Genomic DNA, 22,315 nt, shown 5'->3' with positions numbered 1-22,315 from the left:
CATATACTACTACTTATATAATAAAACTTTGTGAAAATGACTTTTCAGGAGTATTTGACTGCCCTTTTCCAGATTTGGTTTCAAATATGCCCTGAGTTTGGGTTTGAACTGTAAGCCGGTGATATGAAATTCTGAAATTCATTAATCTTTCACAAGAGTTTGTAAATAACACATGACTCGGAGATATAGCATGGAGTATGACTTAGACGTGTCAAACTATTTTAAAAATTTGTTTGCAGATAACTCTTGGTTTGGATCAGTTTTTTTCGTCTTAGAAAACATGTATCATCACGAAATATTTTAATGCACATTCTTACAATACTTGGCCTACACTTGGCCTTTGCGCCATTGGCGCAACGGGTCATCTAGTATGCATTGCATCTGACTCATCTGAAGTGGTGGCAAACACTCAGACCTTTGCTCTGTGTTGATATGTTGCTATACTTCGTGAAATAAATCATTGACAGGGATCGTTTCGAGCAACCAGGGTTATTCATGAAAAGCGGGAGCACAATGTAGAAGCTCATTCTTCGGCTAAGGCTGCTACTTCATTTTCTTCCGGACGCCATGTGTGGCTTACTGTCTTGCCCGATATCATATGTATGCCTATGACCATTGATTAATAAAGGTCTATAGTTTCTAAAAAAAATTACTCTCCTGGTAGCGAGCGCAAACATATAAAGCTTCGTTAAGTATGTCTTAAAAACATAAAGCTTCATTAAGGTAGATTAGCTGGCAATCCTTTTGCACCGTTTTAGGAAGCTTTCGATGGTTTTTTTTGGTTATTCTTTCCTTTGCTATTTTTTTTCTGCTAGGTTTTTGTTCTGTTTTATTTTTCTTTTATTTTTGGGTTTTCTTTAAATTTATATTTTAATTTTTTTCATTGTATAATTCATGACCTTTTCAAATCCGTGAACAAGTTGAAAAATATTTTTAAAATTCATTGAATGTATTTTCGCATTCATGATTTATTAAATCCATGAACTTGTAAAATTCTTAATAAAATATTTAAAACTGTGAATGTTATAGTATCAAATGTGTGAATTTTTCAAATACGCAAACGTTTTCTAAATCCATTAACATTTTTTCAATTAAAAAAACATGAGTTCTCAAACTTTTTTAAACAGTATCTTTTGAAATTCATGATTGTTTCAAATGCGTAAATAAACAGTATCGGTTTCTTCTAATCTAGAAAAAAAAAGATCGAGTGGTGAGAAAAAAGTTCGTGCCAGCGACGGACTGCTATTAATTTTGGCTGCGGCCCACGAACGTCCGAGGGAAAGGGCTGGGCGGCGCCTTCACGAAGCGCCGGGAGACGCGCGCCTCCCGTCGAAATAGCCGTCCGATTCTCCTCAATCTGAGAGGATTATCCCGTAATTGAAATCTGCAAACCCCAATCGTCTTCCTCCGGCGGCGGCTCTCATGGCGTCCAAGGCGCTTCTTCCTCGGGAGTGCCTCCCCCGGCGCAGTCCCCGCGGCGGCTTGGAGCCGATTACAGTCTACGTCCGCGTCGACGAGGAGGGGAACTATCACCCGAGGTACATCTCCGCCAAAGTTGGGCGAGTGTTCCGAGATCTCCAGGATCTTAAACAAGCAGTCCGTACATTCTACACCAGCCTCTACATCGCCCGTCACCTCCTAAAGAGGCCTCTGGCTCCGCCGCCGTCTCCGACGTGTGTACCTCTCCCTCTCCCTCTCGAATCTTATCTTCTACTTATTCCAGTTTATTACTGTACTACTTTATTTCGTTTCACTGATCGATCAATGGAAATTCCAATTTATTTTGATTGCTTTTCCTGCCAGCGACGAGGTATTCCAGTTCAAGTTCGTGGTGGAACCTGCAGCAGATGTGTCGTCCCTCAAGGCTAGTACATCATTGGAGGAGAAATCGTCCGGTTCCGACAAGGTTCCTGATGAGAAGCCTGCAGAGGTGTCTTCCCTCAAGGACTCGCTCAAGGCTACAACATTGGAGGACAAATCGTCTTCCTCTGGGCAGCAGCCGGATCAGGACACGGTTATGGCCTCACCACCATCAGCGAACTGCCTTGCCTCACCTTCTGGACCAGGCATTTGGCAACGAGAACGACAGGACTGGTGTTTCGGATATTACATCAGGCTTGATCTTAAGGGATCTTTCCACACATATCCGAATGCAGGCGGGCCGTTTAAGAGCTTAGAGGAAGTCGATAAGGCTATGGATCGCTATTTTCATCAACATCGGGATCCAAAGCTGTAAATCTCCTCAACTCAATTCTGGATGAATGTTCATCGCTCTTACCATAGTGCATATCTGCTATTGACTCGTTATGTCGAATTTAATAACAAATGACTTTTCAAGCTGGATTCCTCTGATAACCTAACAATTTGATTGTAGGAAACACAACTAGTATACAATGATGATTTGTAGTATATCCCTGTTTCGATGGCACCAAAAGTTAGTGGTATACTTTTGTAAATGTATTTGCGAGACAGTTGTTTAAATAGTGCATGTATGTATGTATGTATAAATCATAGAAATAGCTGAAACTAATATAGTACTCCCTCTCTCTGGAAATACTTGTCTGAGGAATGGATGTATCTAGATGTATTTTAGTTTTAAATACATCCATTTGTATCCATTTCCACGACAGGTATTTCCGGACGGAGGGAGTATCACACACCTCTATTTCTGTCAATTAATGGTGATAGCCAGAAAGTTCGTCTCTGTTAGTTAACTAGGCCAAACAGTTTGCAACCTTGAAATCAAAAAAGGGATAGCTTTTTCTCTAGGAGTAACGCACCGAGAACTTATACACATGTGAACAATCCTGGTTTTCTTTTCAGGTCTTGTTCTTGTTGCTCACCAGTCTGCAACCTTCTGTCCAAACTAGTGCATCGTAGTCCTACTGATAACATTAACTTTTGTACAGTATAACTTACTATTGTCCACTTCTGAGAAAGTACAAGCTACTAACCATATACAATGCTCTGATCTAAATTAGGCTAATGAATAAAGGTGGGGTTCCGTCACGAGAGATTTCTATAGAAAAAGCTCGTTATTGGCCTGATGGCAGAAGGAAGAAGCTTTCCAGATCCTATATCATCAAGCAATTCCATAATCAAATGCGCCGATTACTTCAAGCTTTGGTGGACAAGCATAATGAGGATCACAGCCTTTCGGGGGTTTGCTCTCTCTCCTCTCTATCTCTCTCTCTTTCTCTCATTGTTTTATCCATGCAATAGTTGTTGATCAGACCCATGCTTCTTACGATAGGATCTTGCATATGAACTCAAAGATGTTTTGCACGCCACAACAATTTCTGAGGGGCGTACTACATGCTACTATCATCTCAATTTCACGGTGACTAAAGGAGCTGGTGATTCTAACACTGGCATTGAAAACCTTTTCTTTGCGGAAGTCAAATGTGTGCTACAAGGAAAAGAAGAGGAATTTTCGGTCACCTGTTTCTGCCCGGTTGAATCTACCGATAATGGTACATTCTACCCTTTTCTTAGATTTTGAGTATTGATGAAATGCATTTTGTGGTTGGCACCAACTTGAGATTATCTGTTACATATAGCCATAAATGTGTTTCTGACCACAGCACTTGATCTTTAGTTTCGTGAGTTGTTAGTTTGCCCCTTGCTTAGATCCGTGAGCTTTAGATTTGTGAACATTTTCAAACTGGTTCATGCATGGCCATGACTGATGTGTACAAAGAAAATCTTTTACTTTCAGTACTTAAAATAGTCAGCAATTATGATGTAGTATTGGTGCCTGGTTGGTTACCTTGCAGTTAACTCTTTTCTTGTGTTTTTTGTTAATATAAAGGATACTGCTATGGTTGTACCATGCATAGGGATGTCAATATGAAGCACCCCATCAGTGCCGATGCATACCTTGCCGGTCAGGTGAAGGCGGGATATTATTGTTATGAAGGCTGCAGCAGCGACTCAGACGACGAAAATGTATGAACGATACCATCTTTAATTTTTTTGCTGAGCCTTGTACCATTCTTGTTGCTTTGCTGTTAACTATACATGTGTTTCACCCTCTTTTGCAGATGGAAGCTAAGAAAGGAAAGGTAAGATATATTTGGACGGTAATGCCATTCTTTGACACTCTGACGTTAATTAGTACAACTAACACAATGCTCCTGGTTACTTGGTTGGTTGTAAATCGTTTCTCGTGTATTTATTTCTGTAGGACGGTTGCTGATAAAACGTGTATGAAGATGTTGACGCAGCCTCCGACTATGAGGGCTTTTGACGCCGACAACATGACTTTTGACGACGCCAAAACCTACGTTTAGCTAAAATAAGTAGACGTAGCATAAAATTTGAGATGAGCATAGCACAACAAGGCCAGCTTGCCTCCATGTCAGAGAAAAAACAACTTGATTGCTCCTACTTTCGTACGCAACATCTATGCTAGTACATAACTAAGAGGACTACGAAAAATGACGGGTGATCACTCGACGGCCGCCGATGCACATTTTATACATCGCTTCACTTCTTTGAAGAATGAATTGCTGCCGTGTTCACCATGCAAAGAACGTTTTTGATGCAAACAACATACGGCAGCAAATACAACATAGATGTGCGTTCTCGTTTCATACTAACCTGGGTGGATGTGATAAAAACGCCATGGACAAAGCGGTCGCTAGGATGGAGATATGAACACCAAATGAAACATAGATAATTCCCAATATTAATATGTGACAGCATCTCTACTAAATAGGGAATAATTATCTCTATCAATAAGCAGAAGCAAACAACTGAAAAAAGATAACCATCTCATTTCAATCCTTACATTCACACGCCAATTTGGCCTCACCTCCGCGCCCCAGCCTCACTTTTGAAAGCCTGCAAGAGCGCGAGAGATGGGAGTAAGCACAATATCCTGCAATCAAATGAAAGAGAGTCAGGGAGCAATTAGCATTTTTGTCGTGCTCCCCTGCTCAGACCATATTGGTGCCGCCACATCTCGTTCAGAAAAAAAAGCAGTAGCAACAGCACCCAATCCCCATGGAGATATCTCAAGCAAGGTGCCCCTTCTCTTCTGTACACATCACCACTCCTCACCATCCAGCACCGGCGGAGCCTCATAGAGGCCAAACAGATCATGACCCTGCCTTCCAAAACTGCAAACAAAAAATTACTACTATGCATACTAAGTGTTTGATCCAACCCATTAGTGAATAATACTCCTCCCAACCCCATTATTAGTACTACCTCCGTCTAGGTGAATAAGTCATTTGCGTAGTTCTAGGTCATCGATTTGAGCAATTAAATATGTGTTATATGTCATGAAAAATATATCACTAGATTTCTACACGGATGTAGTTTTTAGATATATATTTTTTGTCACGTATAATACATATTTAGATAGTTAAATCATTGACCTAGAACTACGCGAATGACTTATTCACCGAGACGGAGGTAGTAGATGAATACCCTCGATGGATACACACATGCATATTCGTGTGTGAAGCTAGCTAGCTACTCCATGCAACTTGATTGAATGTTGTACGAGCAGCTTCCTGCTGCATGTGCACATAATGCTTGCTTACTGCTACATTAGATGGATTCACCCGGCTGGTGGCTGCCTGCTGCATATGTTGGCATTAGGTCGATTCGCCCCCTGCTTGCTGCTGCGCCTACACGGACCATCTCATGCTATGCGCGCAATCGGCAAGACGATGAGCTGACGACCGTTGATGAGCCAAGCTGCCAAAGGATGGAAGGAGTATATGTTCGATTACAGTGTAATTTTACTTCTAGGCTATTTTGAATTAAAAATTTGCTTTGAGTTGAAAATTTGCCCCCTTCCTCCTTGATTGCTTGCCACGCTCCGCCACTGCCATCCAGCGCTGCTCCTCCTCTTCTACATCCATCTCCCACAAGTGGCTTGCGTCACCCCTCCCCCAGCTCCCACCTATCAACGGATGGCCGTGCTCCACCCGCACCCTCGTCGCAACGCCCGTGCTCCAGCCACACTTATGAAGCCGCATAGAGAGCTCAGGCTCCCTTCCTCTTCCCTGACCGTGGCAAGGGTGAAGTTGCCGCCCCGTGCTCCCTAGACCTCCATCCGCCCGTGATCCATCCCCCTACCATCCAGAACGGGCATACAAAAAAACGGGGCCATCCTGTACTCCCTTTCCCTCCTCCACAACCAAGCAACTGCCACATGCTCGTCCACCAAGCGTCAACTGTGGCGCCCGGATCGAGCATGGATGCACGCGCCGCCTGCCGGATCTGGCACGGATGCGCGCGGTGGCTCCTGACTTCCCTGATTTATGGGAGATGCCGTGTTGGGCATGCGATGCCCTGTCGATCGATGGGGTGAGGGAGGCTAACGACATGAAACGACAATGTACTCCCCTTTAATAGTAGAGATATATGGAATTTTTTATTATAAATTCTTGATCAACCAATATTTAGCACCTGGGGAGCTGGGCCAATAAATAAAGCCTACATGCTACAAAACGAATAGGAAGGGCTCATATGGACACAAAATCAAGCATCTATCCCCATTGGATGTACATATTTTAAGCACGAGCACTTTTGAGTTTCAGTTATACAGGTTGTTTTAGTAAATTCGAAGTGCAAATGTGTGATATATTAAGAGATTTACTCACACTGCATATGCAGTACATGAGCGGCAGCCGGCAGGCATAGCAAAAAAAGGAGATTCTAAACTTCACAGAAAACACAAGATCACCTTCCAATCTGAGTATAAAAGGGTCTCATTCAGATCCAGAAATATCATAAAAAACATGTCTTTTAGGAGGCATATCTAGGAGTTTTTCTGATGATGGTGAAACAAATCCCTACATTACATATAGTTTTTAGTATCGCAAGGAGCGTACAGTTGACAATATACAAAATGGTACACCAATAACAAAAAGACTGCCCTTTTTTACTAACCTAAATTTGATCTTCAATTTGGCTCCTGACTTCAAGTAGAGGTCAATATAGCAGCAGTAGGAGCTGCATAATAGAACATACAATTTATACTAAGCAGGCAAAAAGAAGGAATGACTGAACAGATAAGCAATCTAGGCAGACAATTAAGATGTTACTACAGAGCCTAGCTAGCTGCTCAGGTTTATCAATAAGCTCACGGCATGGTCCTTCCCTGTCATATGCATTTGCATAGAGCAATCCAGAATATGCACATAGAAACATTACCATGCAATGATTTACATCCAGGTTGAATAGATTATAGCCAAAGATTTAGTATGAATGTCACCTGCCCTTCGTACTGATCGCAGTAAATAAAAACATATAATTTGATACATTTTTTTCTTCTGTTACGGTCTAATGACATGGTTGGTACAATTTAACATACCTTCCCTAGTCCAAAGGGGACACAAGCTTCTATTGATAGTCCAAAGAGGCTAAGTATGCATGCTTAAACAATACACCATGTCTATTTAGTCACATGTGAGCTCTTCTTGATCATGAAAGGTACCAGCCGTACCAGGTACCACAAAAATAGTTCAGCACCATCCAAATTAAATAAGGACCGAATAAATTGGCAATGAATCCTAATGCAATGATTGGAATAAGAATAAGACAAAAAAGAGAAGCAACATAATAAACATAGAAAGATTAAACGGACAGGTGATATAATGTCTGCCTCTTCTCGGAAAATCTAATGGCAACTCTATCAATTTCAAGTACTCTTATTATAGATAACATCAGCATAAAACTTATGTATATCTATTGATTCAAGGCTACGGATTTCTTTCTTGAAAAGGAAGACAATTTATATATGAAAGGTAGCGGCTTTCATCGAAAAAGATTCTTGCTCCTGACACATAATTTCTTTACTGGTTTCTCAGCTACGGAGAAGAAAACGATTTCTTACCCACACACAGAACCAATGGGCACCAAGAGCATTTGCTCATTTCAATTGACTTGATGCTTCAAAAAAGTGTCTCCTCTGCCCGAACAACTGAACAAATGTTGAAAACTCAGAGGCCATGGCATGCTAGAAAGGGAGGGAGGGAAAGGAGAAAATATTACATGAACAGCAGCTCGGGTCTCCCATGTCAGCTCACCCCCTCAAGCAGGCCCAGATCTCTTTCCTTGCGCCCGTTCAAACAATCGATCCGTCCGTTGTATGCAGGGGATTCCACAAATGCGAGCCATGGCGGTGAACCTGCAGAGCAAACACATGCAATGACTGAAATGAATGGGATGCTTTTCTCGGTTCTTCGAGGCCCATGCATACTCGAACAGATTGATACCTGTGTTCATCCTCCAAACAGGGCACGGCCGGCACGGTCTCCTCCAATCAGTGCAACGCGACCACACCCTGCTCTGTTCGGCGGCGTCTGCGTCATCGGTGGGGATCCGCAGCAGCGGCGGCGGCCGTGGGGATCCGTGGCCAATTCTTTTAATAATCAAACATGACTCTTGCATAAGTGATATCAGTATCCGATTAAGATGATTTTTTAAGGCACCAAAATAAGAACTGGGTGAAGACAACAATAATATATATTAGTATCCGAGTAAGATGATCTAGCTAAATACATGTGGGTTGCCACAGAATAACTCCTCTTGACATGCACGTCAATTGCCTCCCTTTAATAGCCCTCCCTTTAATAGCCCCTAATGCATAAGTTTACAACTACAAGTCGTGCTTGGGAACAAGATCACAAACATATATTTATTTCATTGATCAAAATAGATTTATAATAACTTATTTCATTTGTCGAAATAGACCAGTAATCCTAGAAGAAGAAAAGTAATATACAACATATATTATAACTCCGCACTACGGTCAACCAGCTACATCACCCATGCGGCTTCACCTTCGACAACTAATAAAATTTCTAATATCATCCACCTTGAATAATATAATAACATTCACTTTCATTTTATTTTTATCTTGGAGCCTCATGGTCACATGTTCTAGGAATTTTTAATTTCAGACAGCAATGGTATCTACCAGCAACAAGATTTCTAGATGTCCAGAAATGCAGTATATTTCTGTGTATGGCATCATCAGAATTATCCATGCCATTATAGGATCTATCAATTCAAAATAAGTGAAAATAATGGGTGTTATCCCAGTTTGCGAAATTGATGAAGTTTTACCTTGGCGCTGAAGCTGCTGGAGAACTACATCGCAAGCAACCCAGAGGAGAAGCTTCCTTGACTTCCTTTTGATACTCATTTGCTCAGTCCCATGCTTATCAATGGTGGCTGCAGAAACTGGAATCAAGGAGCAAGCTATGCTTTTGCGTCTTTTTCTTGGCCCTCCGGAAAAAATCATTAAACAGTTAGGCAATTAATTCAGCGGGGTAAATGCGGAAAATTGTATGTGATTTTCCTATCCTTGGAGTGAATATCCTAAGTAAAGTCGAAGCAAAGGAGAGCCAATATGCTAACAGTTCATAGCACAAGTTTAACATACATGACAAAAAAAATGCCGTCGCTGCATTTTTGCAGAGCATGCCTACCATGAGATGAATATTAGAAGACTGATTGGGCCGAGAAGGCTGAGAAAGATCATCGTGATGGTGCTGGTAAACACATCTTGGGTTGGTTGGCTGGATTATACATTCACTCTCGATGGAAATCCCCAACCAGAATGTACATTTTCTAAACCAGCAGAATATCAAAGAAGAAATTCTGGTTTTTGGTTGGTGGGATATCAATCCACATATTAAATTGATTCTAAACCCGGAACCAACACTACAAGCACAACATTAAGTTTATGGGTTCGAAAGGTACATCAAAAAGTATCTACAAACAGTTTAACTTCGAAACAAGAGATTGAGATGCATGTCCGTATGTAGGTTTATTTGTTTTCTTAGCAATGAAAGTAGGAGAGACTCTTATTGTTCAATTAGGCTATAGAAAAAACAAGTCCATTTCTCTTGTCAAGCAAAATAACTCAGGAAGCTAATTAATAGTGCAAACGGAGCTTACTTTTTTCTAAGGAAATTATTTGCTTCACATAACATTTGTTCCTGCAATATTATAATTATAATATCATGTATTGTTGGTAATAGGCAAATTTATATCTGAACAAATTCTATGAGAAAGCGACGGGGCTCCATGAAACTACACGGCTCCCTGAAACTACACATTATACCCTTTGTATTAGCCAAGATCAAAAAATAGCTAGGCATTGGTAATCATGATTGTACCTTATAATCAAGTTATTTGTTGCGTTGATGTCTGGGTTGAAGTATATCCGAGACTGCTCAGTCGTACGCAAGATAGCATCTGAAATTCAGTGCATACAATCAGAGGCATGTTACCTCCAGAAATCCCTATCAAAAGACACTGGTTTCCTTCCCTGCATTACATATGCCAAAAGATACTAAGCATAACATTAACCCATTTAGTTGTCTAGATAACCAGATTAAATCATAAGCATTACATGGTTCTTATTTTAGTGAAAAGGAATACCGTTGAATAATGATTACCAATGCATGTCAGCATGCATAATTCAGAAACCACACGTTTAATCATTTAGGGGGCAGATACATTTGTTTTCAGAGCCTGCAACTATGAAATGCTAGACAAGTTTATTGTCCTACTAAAAATATGAGGAAATTATCAATGTCAAAGTTGTTGTGTCTAGTGCCAAAATTAACTACTATATCAGGTTAGGTCTGCTAGAAATAACAGTGGTAAGTAAGAAACGTGACAAAAATTAAGCATCGACTCATATGTATACATGCAAGTCTAGCCAAAAGCTTTGACACGCAAGAACAACAATAACAATGAACCTGCTCGAGTCTAGGCATATACTTGACTTCCCGTGCAAATCTATTCGCTATATTATTTACCCATAAATCACTCTTCATTATCTTCTTATTTCTCTAACAGCTATATCTGCATGACCAATCCAAGTTCACCACCTCTGATAATGACATATCCAACTCACAATCCCCCCTTCCACCTCCACCAACACACTTAGAATTTCAAACACTTACCGGTGCACTTGTCTTCCACGGCTCATTATATTTACACGGTGTAATGCAACTTCTCGAACTTCATCCCGGCTCATTAACTCCACCACTCTAGCGCACACACAAAATATTGATTATGCTCTATAGAACAAAGAACAAAAATGGCACACTGTTTCGAGAAGCTGATCAATACTCGTAAGATCTGTAGTAGGTACAGATGTTGCATAAGTTGATGTACTTTCTGAAGCCGGGATGACCATGCTAGAAAAGCAAGTTGTTTGCAAATCTAATTGGATGAATAAACTGGAAGTACAAATGTACTTAAAATAAAGAAGTTTTGATCAAGTTCATTAATAAATAGGGTTAATTATCCTTTTTCCCTCAGTGGTGTTCATGTACTCAGTTTTGTCCTCATATGCGAATTGTGCTCAGTTTTGCCCCTAGTCCATGCGCACCGACTCGTTCCGTGAACTCTGCCGTCTCCGTCAGGTCAACCTTTTGACTCGGCCCTTACAGGTGGGACCAGGCGGCAGAGACGGCCAATTTTATTCAGACCGTTACACGCGTGGCTTGTGGGACCCAGCAGAGAGTCGTTGGCGGGTGTGCTATATAAACGGGCGACAGTGGCAGTGACCACGGCGACAGAGAGCACGACGGTGACCACGGCGAGAGAGAGAGAGCACGGTGGTGGGAAGCTAGCTATGGAGGGCGCGGCGGTGGGAAACTAGCTGTGGAGGGCGCGGTGGCGTTGAGATCCCCTTTGGCTCCGAGCTCCATGTCTTCCTCAAGCTCCCACGCCACCTCGCGGATGCAGAGTCGGGCGCGTGTGGACATGCCTGTCTTCGTCTGTCCCGGTGCCGGGCGGGCATTGATCGGAGGGTTTCTCACACACCGAGGAACCAGAATCGTCTGTTCTACGTGTGCAGCGAGAATGGGGTAAGAATTCGGGCAATTGCACCATTTTCGTGGTCGGGATCTTTGAGCAATGGGTTGATCTGTTTGGTGTTCATGCAGGTGACATGCTTCTTTCTTTGGGTCGATGCTCTGGCCAAGACTCTGATGAATGAACTGCAAGAAGAGCATGAAGAATGGTTGCGCATGCTGCCACGAATGGCAGTGGCCGCAGCACGAGCTCCGGAAGAAGAGATGGAGGGCGAAGCACGCACTGACAGAGAGCTAGCTGTTGAGCTTAGGATGTTGAAGAAGAAGGTTAGGAAGCTTGAAGATCAAGCACTACCAATACCCATTTGCAAATACTTTTGTGCATTTGTAGGTATGGTAATCGCACTGGTTGTAATGTTGAAAATGTATGGAAAGACATGAATTATGGACGAATTTGTAATCTTGAAATTGTATGAGAAATTCACCTAGTTTAAATGTTGGTCAAAGTTGTTTAAATGTTGAAAAAAAGAGAAGAAGTGACCGACATTTAAATATGTTGAAAAAAGGAGAAGATATGAGGAATTCAGAAACTTTTGATCAATGAAATGCAGCTCTCTGCTCTGCCTTTCTGTCAAAAAAAAGGTTGCTCTTGGGCCAAATTCAGAGCGTAGAGCCAAGTGCAGGCTAGACTAATGGGCCAACTGCATCCAATTAGGCCAATTCGGGGGTTCTCTTGCGTATTTTTCTGTTTTCCGTTCTGATTTAATTTAGGCAGTAAATCATAGTGCTGAAACTTTTTGTGGAAGCTAATTGAATTATTCTAGAGCCAAACAATTAAGGTTAGAAATTTTTTGGAGCTGTTAATTAATCCAATTCAAATACACCATGATTTAAATCAAAGACCAAAATGTCATGAAAAATGTGCCTCAGCTTTGGTAAAGGTTTACACCTGGTGCCAAAATAAATGAACATTTTTTAAGGGCATTGCATTGAGAAAAAAATAATTTGTCTAAAAAAATGAAGGGTGGAAAATGCACAAAAAAATGGTGCGGCTGGGGACTCGAACCCAAGACCACATGGGTTTATGGTGTTTAGGACTGCGTTGGTAACCTCTAGGACAGATGGCAGGACTTTTACATGGGTAGGGAAGGAAGGTATACATAGTGAGACTGTGAAATTTGTCAAAAAAATAGTGAGACCGTGAATGTTTGCACACGTGTGAGAGTGGTTTTTCTTTGTTTTGCACTGAAATTTTGGAGGGTTGGAAGGTTGAAAACGTATGTTTGCACTAACACATGATTTTGGTTAGAGTGGCACTTGGTTTAGGATTTAAAGGGAATAAATTTGCATGTTAGTTCATGACTTATTTTTTTGAATGAAACAGAGGGCTTCTCACCCCCTCCGATTTTCATTAGGGTTTTCATTAATGAAAACCACAAGTTCTCGAACTTCATGACTTGGTTTAGGGAAGAAATGATATGTTTGAGCACGGACATTTTTTAACACACATAATAAACCCTAATAACTTAGATAAGATGCAACACACCGTACCATTACTATAAAAAGTTCACGGACACATGACGAAACATGACACGGCACGACACGACATAGAAAAGCAACAAAATAAAAAAACGAAACATGACGAGCTTGACTCCGGGCTTGAACATATTCTTCTTGAACTCCTTCTCCACCTTGGCCTCGCGCGCCCCTTCAACACGATCTTCATCTTCACACCTCCTCCTCCTCGTCGTAGGGAAGGGAGTGCATCTGGCCTGGAGTGGGGAAGATGCTCTCGTAGTTGGTGTAGATGTTGTAGACGGTGAAGAAGATGGCCTCGCAGCCGCACCAAAAGACTTGGCCGAGGAGCTTGCGCGCGTCAAATGGGTTGGTGAAGGTGACCGTGAGCAGTAGGAGGTTGCCGCCGCGGTCACGAACCTCGTTGAGGGTGAACATCCTCGCCGAGCCCCGTGGGAGGTGGGCATAGCCGGCTCTGAGGAAGGCGCAGGTGAGTTCGACGGAACCCCTCCACCTTGATATAGCCCACACACGGATCTCCCTGTCCACGAGCACGCCCGGTGGGTAGCGCACCTCCGGCACGACAGGCGGACGGTTGAAGGTCGGCCCGTTGAACTGCATCTTCACTTGGTCTCGCTTGGGGAGGGCTCGGTCGCGAGAATGGACCGGATCTGGCTTGTGGGTGGGAGAGGAAGAGAGGCACCCCATTTATAGTCCTATGGGTGGAAGAGGAAGAGAGAAAGGATGAGAACGGTGCGTGTGTGAATCCGGATGCGTGTGTGTATCCGAACGCGTATGTGTATCCGTTACGTTTTGCACTCTTAAATTTTTGCACAAAAATGATGCGTGGGGCGCGTGCGTGCATCTGACTCACCGCATAACTCTTTGACCAAGCGGTGCATCTGACTCGCTGCCCTGAACCACTGCCCTGAACCACCTAGCTCGCCTAGCGCGCCTCGCTCGCCTCGCTCGCATGCATGCACGTCGCCGCCTCCCGCACATGCAAACCCATGTCGCCGCCTCCCATGCATGCAAGGCCTGGAAAGGCTGAGACGGGATATTTACTGTGGTCTCAGGCCCAGACAACGAGACGGCCCAACGGTCCATCCAGCGCGCCCGATATTTGTTTAAAAAAACAATCTCCCAGCCAATCAGATTGCATCTCGCGGATCGCCCCCCTCCTCCCCGCAAATTCATTCTAGAAGGGTGAGATCGACGGCCCTTGATCGCCGCTAGGGTTAGATGAACGGTCCTTGTTCAGCGCTAGGGTTAGCGGGGTTTGGGAGGGGTTTGGAGCAGTCAAAGCTATGTTTGACCAGATTTCAAATGAGCATAATAAATTAAATAAAAATCAGAAAAATTAAAAACCTGCGCACATAGTCTTCTTATGTCATATACTAACGATTTAAGTTAAAAAACAAGGTTTACATACATTTAAACGGTAAGTTCATGTGTATTGTGTGATATCTCAAGTATCTCAAACTCTCTTGTATGAAGTGAAGAGAAGTGTTTTGGGGAAATGAACATGAAAAATTCAAAAAACTCACCACAGCTTCATTTTGGAGTGATTAAGAAGGATCCAGGCTTAGTTTTTCATTTTGATGTTTTACACTTGTTTAAATCTTGGTCAAAGTTAAGTTTGACCAGAATTCAAATGAGCAAAACAAAATTAAAAAAATCAAAAAATGGAAAAACCAGCGCACATAGTCTGTATATATAGAATATATGTGTAGGGAAGTTATTTGGATGATTTAGACAAGGTCGAAAAAAACCTTGCTTACAAATGAGGCTGTGTACCCTACCTTTGGACCCCTCTTTTTAACACATTTTTCATGAAAATTTCAAAAACCTCACCGCAGCTTCATTTTGGATTGACTAAGAAGAATCCATGCTTAGTTTTTCATTTTGATGTTTTAGACTTGTTTAAATCTTGGTCAAAGTTTGGTTTGACCAGAATTCAAATGGGGAAAACAAAATTCAAAAACATCAAAAAAAGGAAAAACCACGTGCTCATTCAAACATCATCCAACAGATTTAAATATCATGTCAAACATACTTCTAACATAGGTCCAACATCATCCAACAGAAATACTGAAGGAAATATGCCCTAGAGGCAATAATAAAGTTATTATTTATTTCGTTATATCATGATAAATGTTTATTATTCATGCTAGAATTGTATTAACCGGAAACATAATACATGTGTGAATACATAGACAAACAGAGTGTCACTAGTATGCCTCTACTTGACTAGCTCGTTGATCAAAGCTGGTTAAGTTTCCTAACCATAGACATGAGTTGTCATTTGATTAACGAGATCACATCATTAGGAGAATGATGTGATTGACTTGACCCATTCCGTTAGCTTAGCACTTGATCCTTTAGTTTGTTGCTATTGCTTTCTTCATGACTTATACATGTTCCTATGACTATGAGATTATGCAACTCCCGTTTATCGGAGGAACACTTTGTGTGCCACCAAACGTCACAACGTAACTGGGTGATTATAAAGGTGCTCTACAGGTGTCTCCGAAGGTACTTGTTGGGTTGGCGTATTTCGAGATTAGGATTTGTCACTCCGATTGTCGGAGAGGTATCTCTAGGCCCACTCGGTAATGCACATCACTATAAGCCTTGCAAGCATTGCAACTAATGAGTTAGTTGCGGGATGATGTATTACATAATGAGTAAAGAGACTTGCCGGTAATGAGATTGAACTAGGTATTGAGATACCGACGATCGAATCTCGGTCAAGTAACATACCGATGACAAAGGGAACAACGTATGTTGTTATGCGGTCTGACCGATAAAGATCTTCGTAGAATATGTAGGAGCCAATATGGGCATCCAGGTCCTGCTATTGGTTATTGACCAGAGAGGTGTCTCGGTCATGTCTACATAGTTCTCGAACCCGTAGGGTCCGCACGCTTAACGTTCTTTGACGATATAGTACTATGAGTTATGTATGTTGGTGACCGAATGTTGTTTGGAGTCCCATATGAGATCACGGACATGACGAGGAGCTCCGGAATGGTCCGGAGGTAAAGATTCATATATTGGATGATATGGTTTGGCCAAGGGGTCAGGCCCATGGGGCTATAAGTCGGTGCAAAAGGTGTTTTGCGGAGGCCAGGGGGCCAAACGCCGGAGACCCTGGGCCAGACGCCAAGGCCCATGGCGTCTAGGCCAGATGCCAAGGATTGTGGCGTTTGGTCCTGGAGTCCGAGTGGGACTCTTGCCTTTCAGGCAAAACCGACTTTGAGGAGGCTTTTGCTCCAAGTTTCGACCCCAGGGCTCAACATATAAATAGAGGGGCAGGGTTAGCACCAAAGACACATCAAGAAACACCAAGCCGTGTGCCGGCAACCCCGTCCCCTCTAGTTTATCCTCCGTCCTAGTTTTCGTAGTGCTTAGGCAAAGCCCTGCGGAGATTGTTCTTCACCAACACCGTCACCACGCCGTCGTGCTGCCAGAACTCATCTACTATTTCGCCCCTCTTGCTGGATCGAGAAGGCGAGGACGTCACTGAGCCGAACGTGTGCAGAAATCGGAGGTGCCGTGCTTTCGGTACTTGGATCGGTCGGATCGTGAAGATGTACGACTACATCAACCGCGTTGATATAACGCTTCCGCGAACGGTCTACGAGGGTATGTAGACAACACTCTCCCCTCTCGTTGCTATGCATCACCATGATCTTGCGTGTGCGTAGGAATTTTTTTGAAATTACTACGTTCCCCAACAGTGGCATCCGAGCCTAGGTTTTATGCGTTGATGTTGTGCACGAGTAGAACACAAGTGAGTTGTGGGCGATATAAGTCATACTGCTTACCAGCATGTCATACTTTGGTTCGGCGGTATTGTTGGATGAAGCGGCCCGGACCGACATTACGCGTACGCTTACGCGAGAGTGGTTCTATCGACGTGCTTTGCACACAGGTGGCTGGCGGGTGTCAGTTTCTCCAACTTTAGTTGAAACGAGTGTGGCTACGCCCGGTCCTTGCGAAGGTTAAAACATCACCAACTTGACGAACTATCGTTGTGGTTTTGATGCGTAGGTAAGAACGGTTCTTGCTAAGCCCAGTAGCAGCCACTAAAACTTGCAACAACAAAGTAGAGGACGTCTAACTTGTTTTGCAGGGCATGTTGTGATGTGATATGGTCAAGACATGATGCTAAATTTTATTGTATGAGATGATCATATTTTGTAACCGAGTTATCGGCAACTGGCAGGAGCCATATGGTTGTCGCTTTATTGTATGCAATGCAATCGCCCTGTAATGCTTTACTTTATCACTAAGTGGTAGTGATAGTCGTAGAAGCATAAGATTGGCGAGACGACAACGATGCTACGATGGAGATCAAGGTGTCGCGCCGGTAACGATGGTAATCATGACGGTGCTTCGGAGATGGAGATCACAAGCACAAGAAGATGATGGCCATATCATATCACTTATATTGATTGCATGTGATTTTTATCTTTTATGCATCTTATCTTGCTTTGATTGACGGTAGCATTATAAGATGATCCCTCACTAAATTATCAAAGTATAAGTGCTCTCCCTGAGTATGCACCGTTGCGAAAGTTCTTCATGCTGAGACATCACGTGATGATCGGGTGTGATAGGCTCTACGTTCAAATACAACGGGTGCAAAACAGTTGCACACGCGGAATACTCAGGTTAAACTTGACGAGGCTAGCATATAACAGATATGGCCTCGGAACACGGAGACCGTAAAGTCGAGCGTGAATCATATAGTAGATATGATCAACATAGTGATGTTCACCATTGATACTTCTCCATCTCACGTGATGATCGGACATGGTTTAGTTGATATGGATCACGTGATCACTTAGGGGATTAGAGGGATGTCTATCTAAGTGGGAGTTCTTAAGTAATATGATTAATTGAACTTAAATTTATCATGAACTTAGTCCTGGTAGTATTAGCATATCTATGTTGTAGATCAATAGCTCGCGTTAGCTCCCCTGTTTTATTTTTGATATGTTCCTAGAGAAACTAAGTTGAAAGATGTTAGTAGCAATGATGCGGATTGGATCCGTGATCTGAGGTTTATACTCATTGCTGCACAGAAGAATTATGTCCTTGATTCACCGCTAAGTGACAAACCTATTGCAGGAGCAGATGCAGATGTTATGAACGTTTGGCTAGCTCAATATGATGACTACTTGATAGTTTAGTGCACCATGCTTAAACGGCTTAGAATCGGGACTTCAAAGACGTTTTGAACATCATGGACCATATGAGATGTTTCAGAAATTGAAGTTAATATTTCAAGCAAATACCCGAGTTGAGAGATATGAAGTCTCCAACTAGTTCTATAGCTAAAAGATGGAGGAGAATAGCTCAAGTAGTGAGCATGTGCCTAGATTGTCTGGGTACTACAATCGCTTGAATCAAGTGGGAGTTAATCTTCCAGATAAAATAGTGATTGACAGAATTCTCTAGTCACCATCACCAAGTTAGTAGAACTTCGTGATGAACTATAATATGCAAGGGACAACGGAAACGATTCCCAAGCTCTTCGTGATGCTGAAATCGACGAAGGTAGAAATCAAGAAAAGCATAAAGTGTTGATGGTAAACAAAACCACTAGTTTCAAGTAAAGGGACAAAGGGAAGAAAGGGGAACTTCAAAAAGAACGGCAAGCAAGTTGCTGCTCAAGTGAAAAAACCCAAGTCTAGACCTAAGCCTGAAACTGAGTGCTTCTACTGCAAAGGGACTGGTCACTAGAAGCGGAACTACCCCAAGTAATTGGCGGATAAGAAGGATGGCAAAGTGAACATAGGTATATTTGATATACATGTTATTGATGTGTACTTTACTAGTGTTTATAGCAAACCCTTAGTATTTGATACTAGTTCAGTTGCTAAGAATAGTAACTCGAAACGGGAGTTGCAAAATGAACAGAGACTAGTTAAGGGTGAAGTGACGATGTGTATTGGAAATGGCTCCAAGATTGATATGATCATCATCGCACACTCCCTATACTTTTGGGATTAGTGTTGAACCTAAAATAAATGTTATTTAGTGTTTGCGTTGAGCATGAATATGATTGGATCATGTTTATTGCAATACGGTTATTCATGTAAGTTAGAGAATAATTGTTGTTCTGTTTACATGAATAAAACCTTCTATGGTCATACACCCAATGAAAATGGTTTGTTGGATATCGATCGTGGTGATACACATTTTCATAATATTGAAGCCAAAAGATGCAAAGTTAATAATGATAGTGCAACTTATTTATGGCACTGCCATTTAGGTCATATTGGTGTAAAGCGCATGAAGAAAATCCATGCTGATGGGCTTTTGGAATCACTTGATTATGAATCAGTTGATGCTTGCGAACCATGCCTCATGGGCAAGATGACTAAGACTCCGTTCTCTGGAACAATGGAGCGAGCAACAGATTTGTTGGAAATCATACATACTGATGTATGTGGTCCGATGAATATTGAGGTTCACGGCAGGTATCATTATTTTCTGATCTTCACAGATGATTTGAGCAGATATGACTATATCTACTTGATGAAACACAAGTCTGAAACATTTGAAAAGTTCAAAGAATTTCAGAGTGAAGTGGAGAATCATCGTAACAAAAAATAAAAGTTTCTACGATATGATCGCAGAAGTAAAATATTTGAGTTACGAGTTTGGCCTTCAGTTAAAACAATGTGAAATAGTTTCACTACTCACGCCACCTGGAACACCACAGTGTAATGGTGTGTCCGAACATCATAACCGTACTTTATTTGATTTAGTGCAATCTATGATGTCTCTTACCGATTTACCACTACCCTTTTGGGGTTATGCATTAGAGACAGCTGCATTCATATTAAAAAAAAGGGCACCATCTAAATCCGTTGAGACGACACCGTATGAACTATGGTTTAGCAAGAAATCTAAGCTGTAGTTTCTCAAAATTTGGGACTGCGATGCTTATGTAAAAAAATTTCAACATGATAAGCTCGAACCCAAATCGGAGAAGTGTGTCTTCATAGGATACCCAAAAGAAAATATTGGGTACACCTTCTATCACAGATCCGAAGGCAAGTTATTCATTGCTGAGAATGGATCCTTTCTAGAGAAGGAGTTTCTCTTGAAAGAAGTGAGTGGGAGGAAAGTAGAACTTGATGAGGTAACTGTACCTGCTCCCTTATTGGAAAGTAGTTCATCACAGAAATCTGTTCATGTGACTACTACACCGATTAGTGAGGAAGCTAATGATGATGATCATGTAACTTCAGATCAAGTTACTACCAAACCTCGTAGGTAAACCAGAGTGAGATCCGCACCAGAGTGGTACGGTAATCCTCTTCTGGAGGTCATGTTACTTGACCATGATGAGCCTACGAACTATGAGGAAGCGATGATGAGCCCAGATTCCATGAAATGGCTTGAGGCCATGAAATATGAGATAAGATCCATATATAAGAACAAAGTATGGACTTTGATTGACTTGCCCAAAGATCGGCGAGCCAATGAGCTTAAATGGATCTTCAAGAGGAAGACGGACGCTGATAGTAGTGTTACTATCTACAAAGCTAGAATTGTCGCAAAAGGTTTTCGACAAGTTCAAAGTGTTGACTACGATGAGAGTTTCTCACTTGTATCTATGCTTAAGTCTGTCCGAATCATGTTAGCAATTGCCACATTTTATGAAATCTGGCAAATGGATAAACAAAACTACATTCCTTAATGGATTTATTAAAGAAGAGTTGTATATGATGCAACAACAAAGTTTTGTCAATCCTAAAGGTGCTAACAAAATATGCAAGCTCCAGTGATCCATCTATGGACTGGTACAAGCATCTCGGAGTTGGAATATATGCTTTGATAAGTTGATCAAAGCATATAGTTTTATACAGACTTGCGGTGAAGCCTGTATTTACAAGAAAGTGAGTGGGAGCACTACAGCATTTCTGATAAGTATATGTGAAAGACATATTGTTGATCGGAGATAATGTAGAATTATTCTGCAAAGCATAAAGGAATATTTGAAAGGAGTTTTTCAAAGAAAGACCTCGGTGAAGCTGCTTACGTATTGAGCATCAAGATCTATAGAGATAGATCAAGATGCTTTATAAGTTTTTTCAATGAGTAGATACCTTGACAAGATTTTGAAATAGTTCAAAATGGAACAGTCAAAGAAAGAGTTCTTGCCCGTGTTACAAGGTGTGAAATTGAGTAAGACTCAAAGCCCAACCACGGTAGAAGATATAAAGAGAATGAAAGTCATTCCCTATGCCTCAGCCATAGGTTCTATAAAGTATGCCATGCTGTGTACCAGACCTATTGTATACCATGCCCTGAGTTTGGCAAGGGAGTACAATAGTGATCTAGGAGTAGATCACTGGACATTGCTCAAAATTATCCTTAGTGGAATAAGGATATGTTTCTCGATTATGGAGGTGACAAAAGGTTTGTCGTAAAGGGTTACGTCGATGCAAGTTTTGACACTGATCCAGATGACTCTAAGTCTCAATCTGGATACATATTGAAAGTGGGAGCAATTAGCTAGAGTAGCTCCGTGCAGAGCATTGTTGACATAGAAATTTGCAAAATACATACGGATCTGAATGTTGCAGACCCGTTGACTAAACTTCTCTCACAAGCAAAACATGATCACACCTTAGTACTCTTTGGGTGTTAATCACATAGCGATGTGAACTAGATTATTTACTCTAGTAAACCCGTTGGGTGTTGGTCACATGATGATGTGAACTATGGGTGTTAATCACATGGTGATGTGAACTATTGATGTTAAATCACATGGCGATGTGAACTAGATTATTGACTCTAGTGCAAGTGGGAGACTGAAGGAAATATGCCCTAGAGGCAATAATAAAGTTATTATTTATTTCCTTATATCATGATAAATGTTTATTATTCATGCTAGAATTGTATTAACCGGAAATATAATACATGTGTGAATACATAGACAAACAGAGTGTCACTAGTATGCCTCTACTTGA

At 41.8% G+C, this 22,315-nt stretch overlaps 1 protein-coding gene and 1 long non-coding RNA gene across 3 annotated transcripts in view; one reads left to right on the top strand and one right to left on the bottom strand.

Moving 5' to 3' along the window:
* Positions 1-1,265: 1,265 nt before the first annotated feature.
* LOC125534467 lies at positions 1,266-4,416 on the top strand. 2 transcript variants are annotated; one of them, XM_048697684.1, is made up of 7 exons: positions 1,266-1,673; positions 1,804-2,232; positions 2,982-3,162; positions 3,254-3,473; positions 3,812-3,948; positions 4,044-4,082; positions 4,187-4,416. In XM_048697684.1, the coding sequence occupies exons 1-7, from the start codon at positions 1,423-1,425 to the stop codon at positions 4,196-4,198; spliced, it is 1,269 nt and encodes a 422-aa protein (XP_048553641.1). In that variant the 5' UTR covers positions 1,266-1,422; the 3' UTR covers positions 4,199-4,416. The 2 variants fall into 2 exon arrangements, with proteins under 2 accessions (XP_048553641.1, XP_048553642.1); XM_048697685.1 differs by having other exon boundaries at positions 1,267-1,673; positions 4,044-4,064.
* A 5,808-nt stretch (positions 4,417-10,224) lies between these two features.
* LOC125534466 overlaps positions 10,225-22,315 on the bottom strand; it is a 72,314-nt gene continuing 60,223 nt past the window's right edge. Inside the window, exons 3-4 of the long non-coding RNA XR_007294495.1 lie at positions 10,944-11,030; positions 10,225-10,274 (exon numbers count right to left, since the gene is read on the bottom strand). This is a non-coding gene — a long non-coding RNA (uncharacterized LOC125534466). The remainder of the gene's footprint in view (positions 10,275-10,943; positions 11,031-22,315) is intronic.

The sequence above is a fragment of the Triticum urartu genome, chromosome 2 (assembly GCF_003073215.2).
Source record: "Triticum urartu cultivar G1812 chromosome 2, Tu2.1, whole genome shotgun sequence".
Taxonomy (NCBI): domain Eukaryota; kingdom Viridiplantae; phylum Streptophyta; class Magnoliopsida; order Poales; family Poaceae; genus Triticum; species Triticum urartu.
This window is presented reverse-complemented; position numbering and strand designations above follow the sequence as displayed.

Excerpts from the sequence above, each read along its gene's own strand:
- LOC125534467 (XM_048697684.1), top strand. The coding sequence starts at position 1,423 with ATGGCGTCCAAGGCGCTTCTTCCTCGGGAGTGCCTCCCCCGGCGCAGT. Across the intron at positions 3,163-3,253 it reads AGGATCACAGCCTTTCGGGG|GATCTTGCATATGAACTCAA; the intron begins GTTTGCTCTCTC and ends TTCTTACGATAG. Across the intron at positions 3,949-4,043 it reads GCGACTCAGACGACGAAAAT|ATGGAAGCTAAGAAAGGAAA; the intron begins GTATGAACGATA and ends CCTCTTTTGCAG.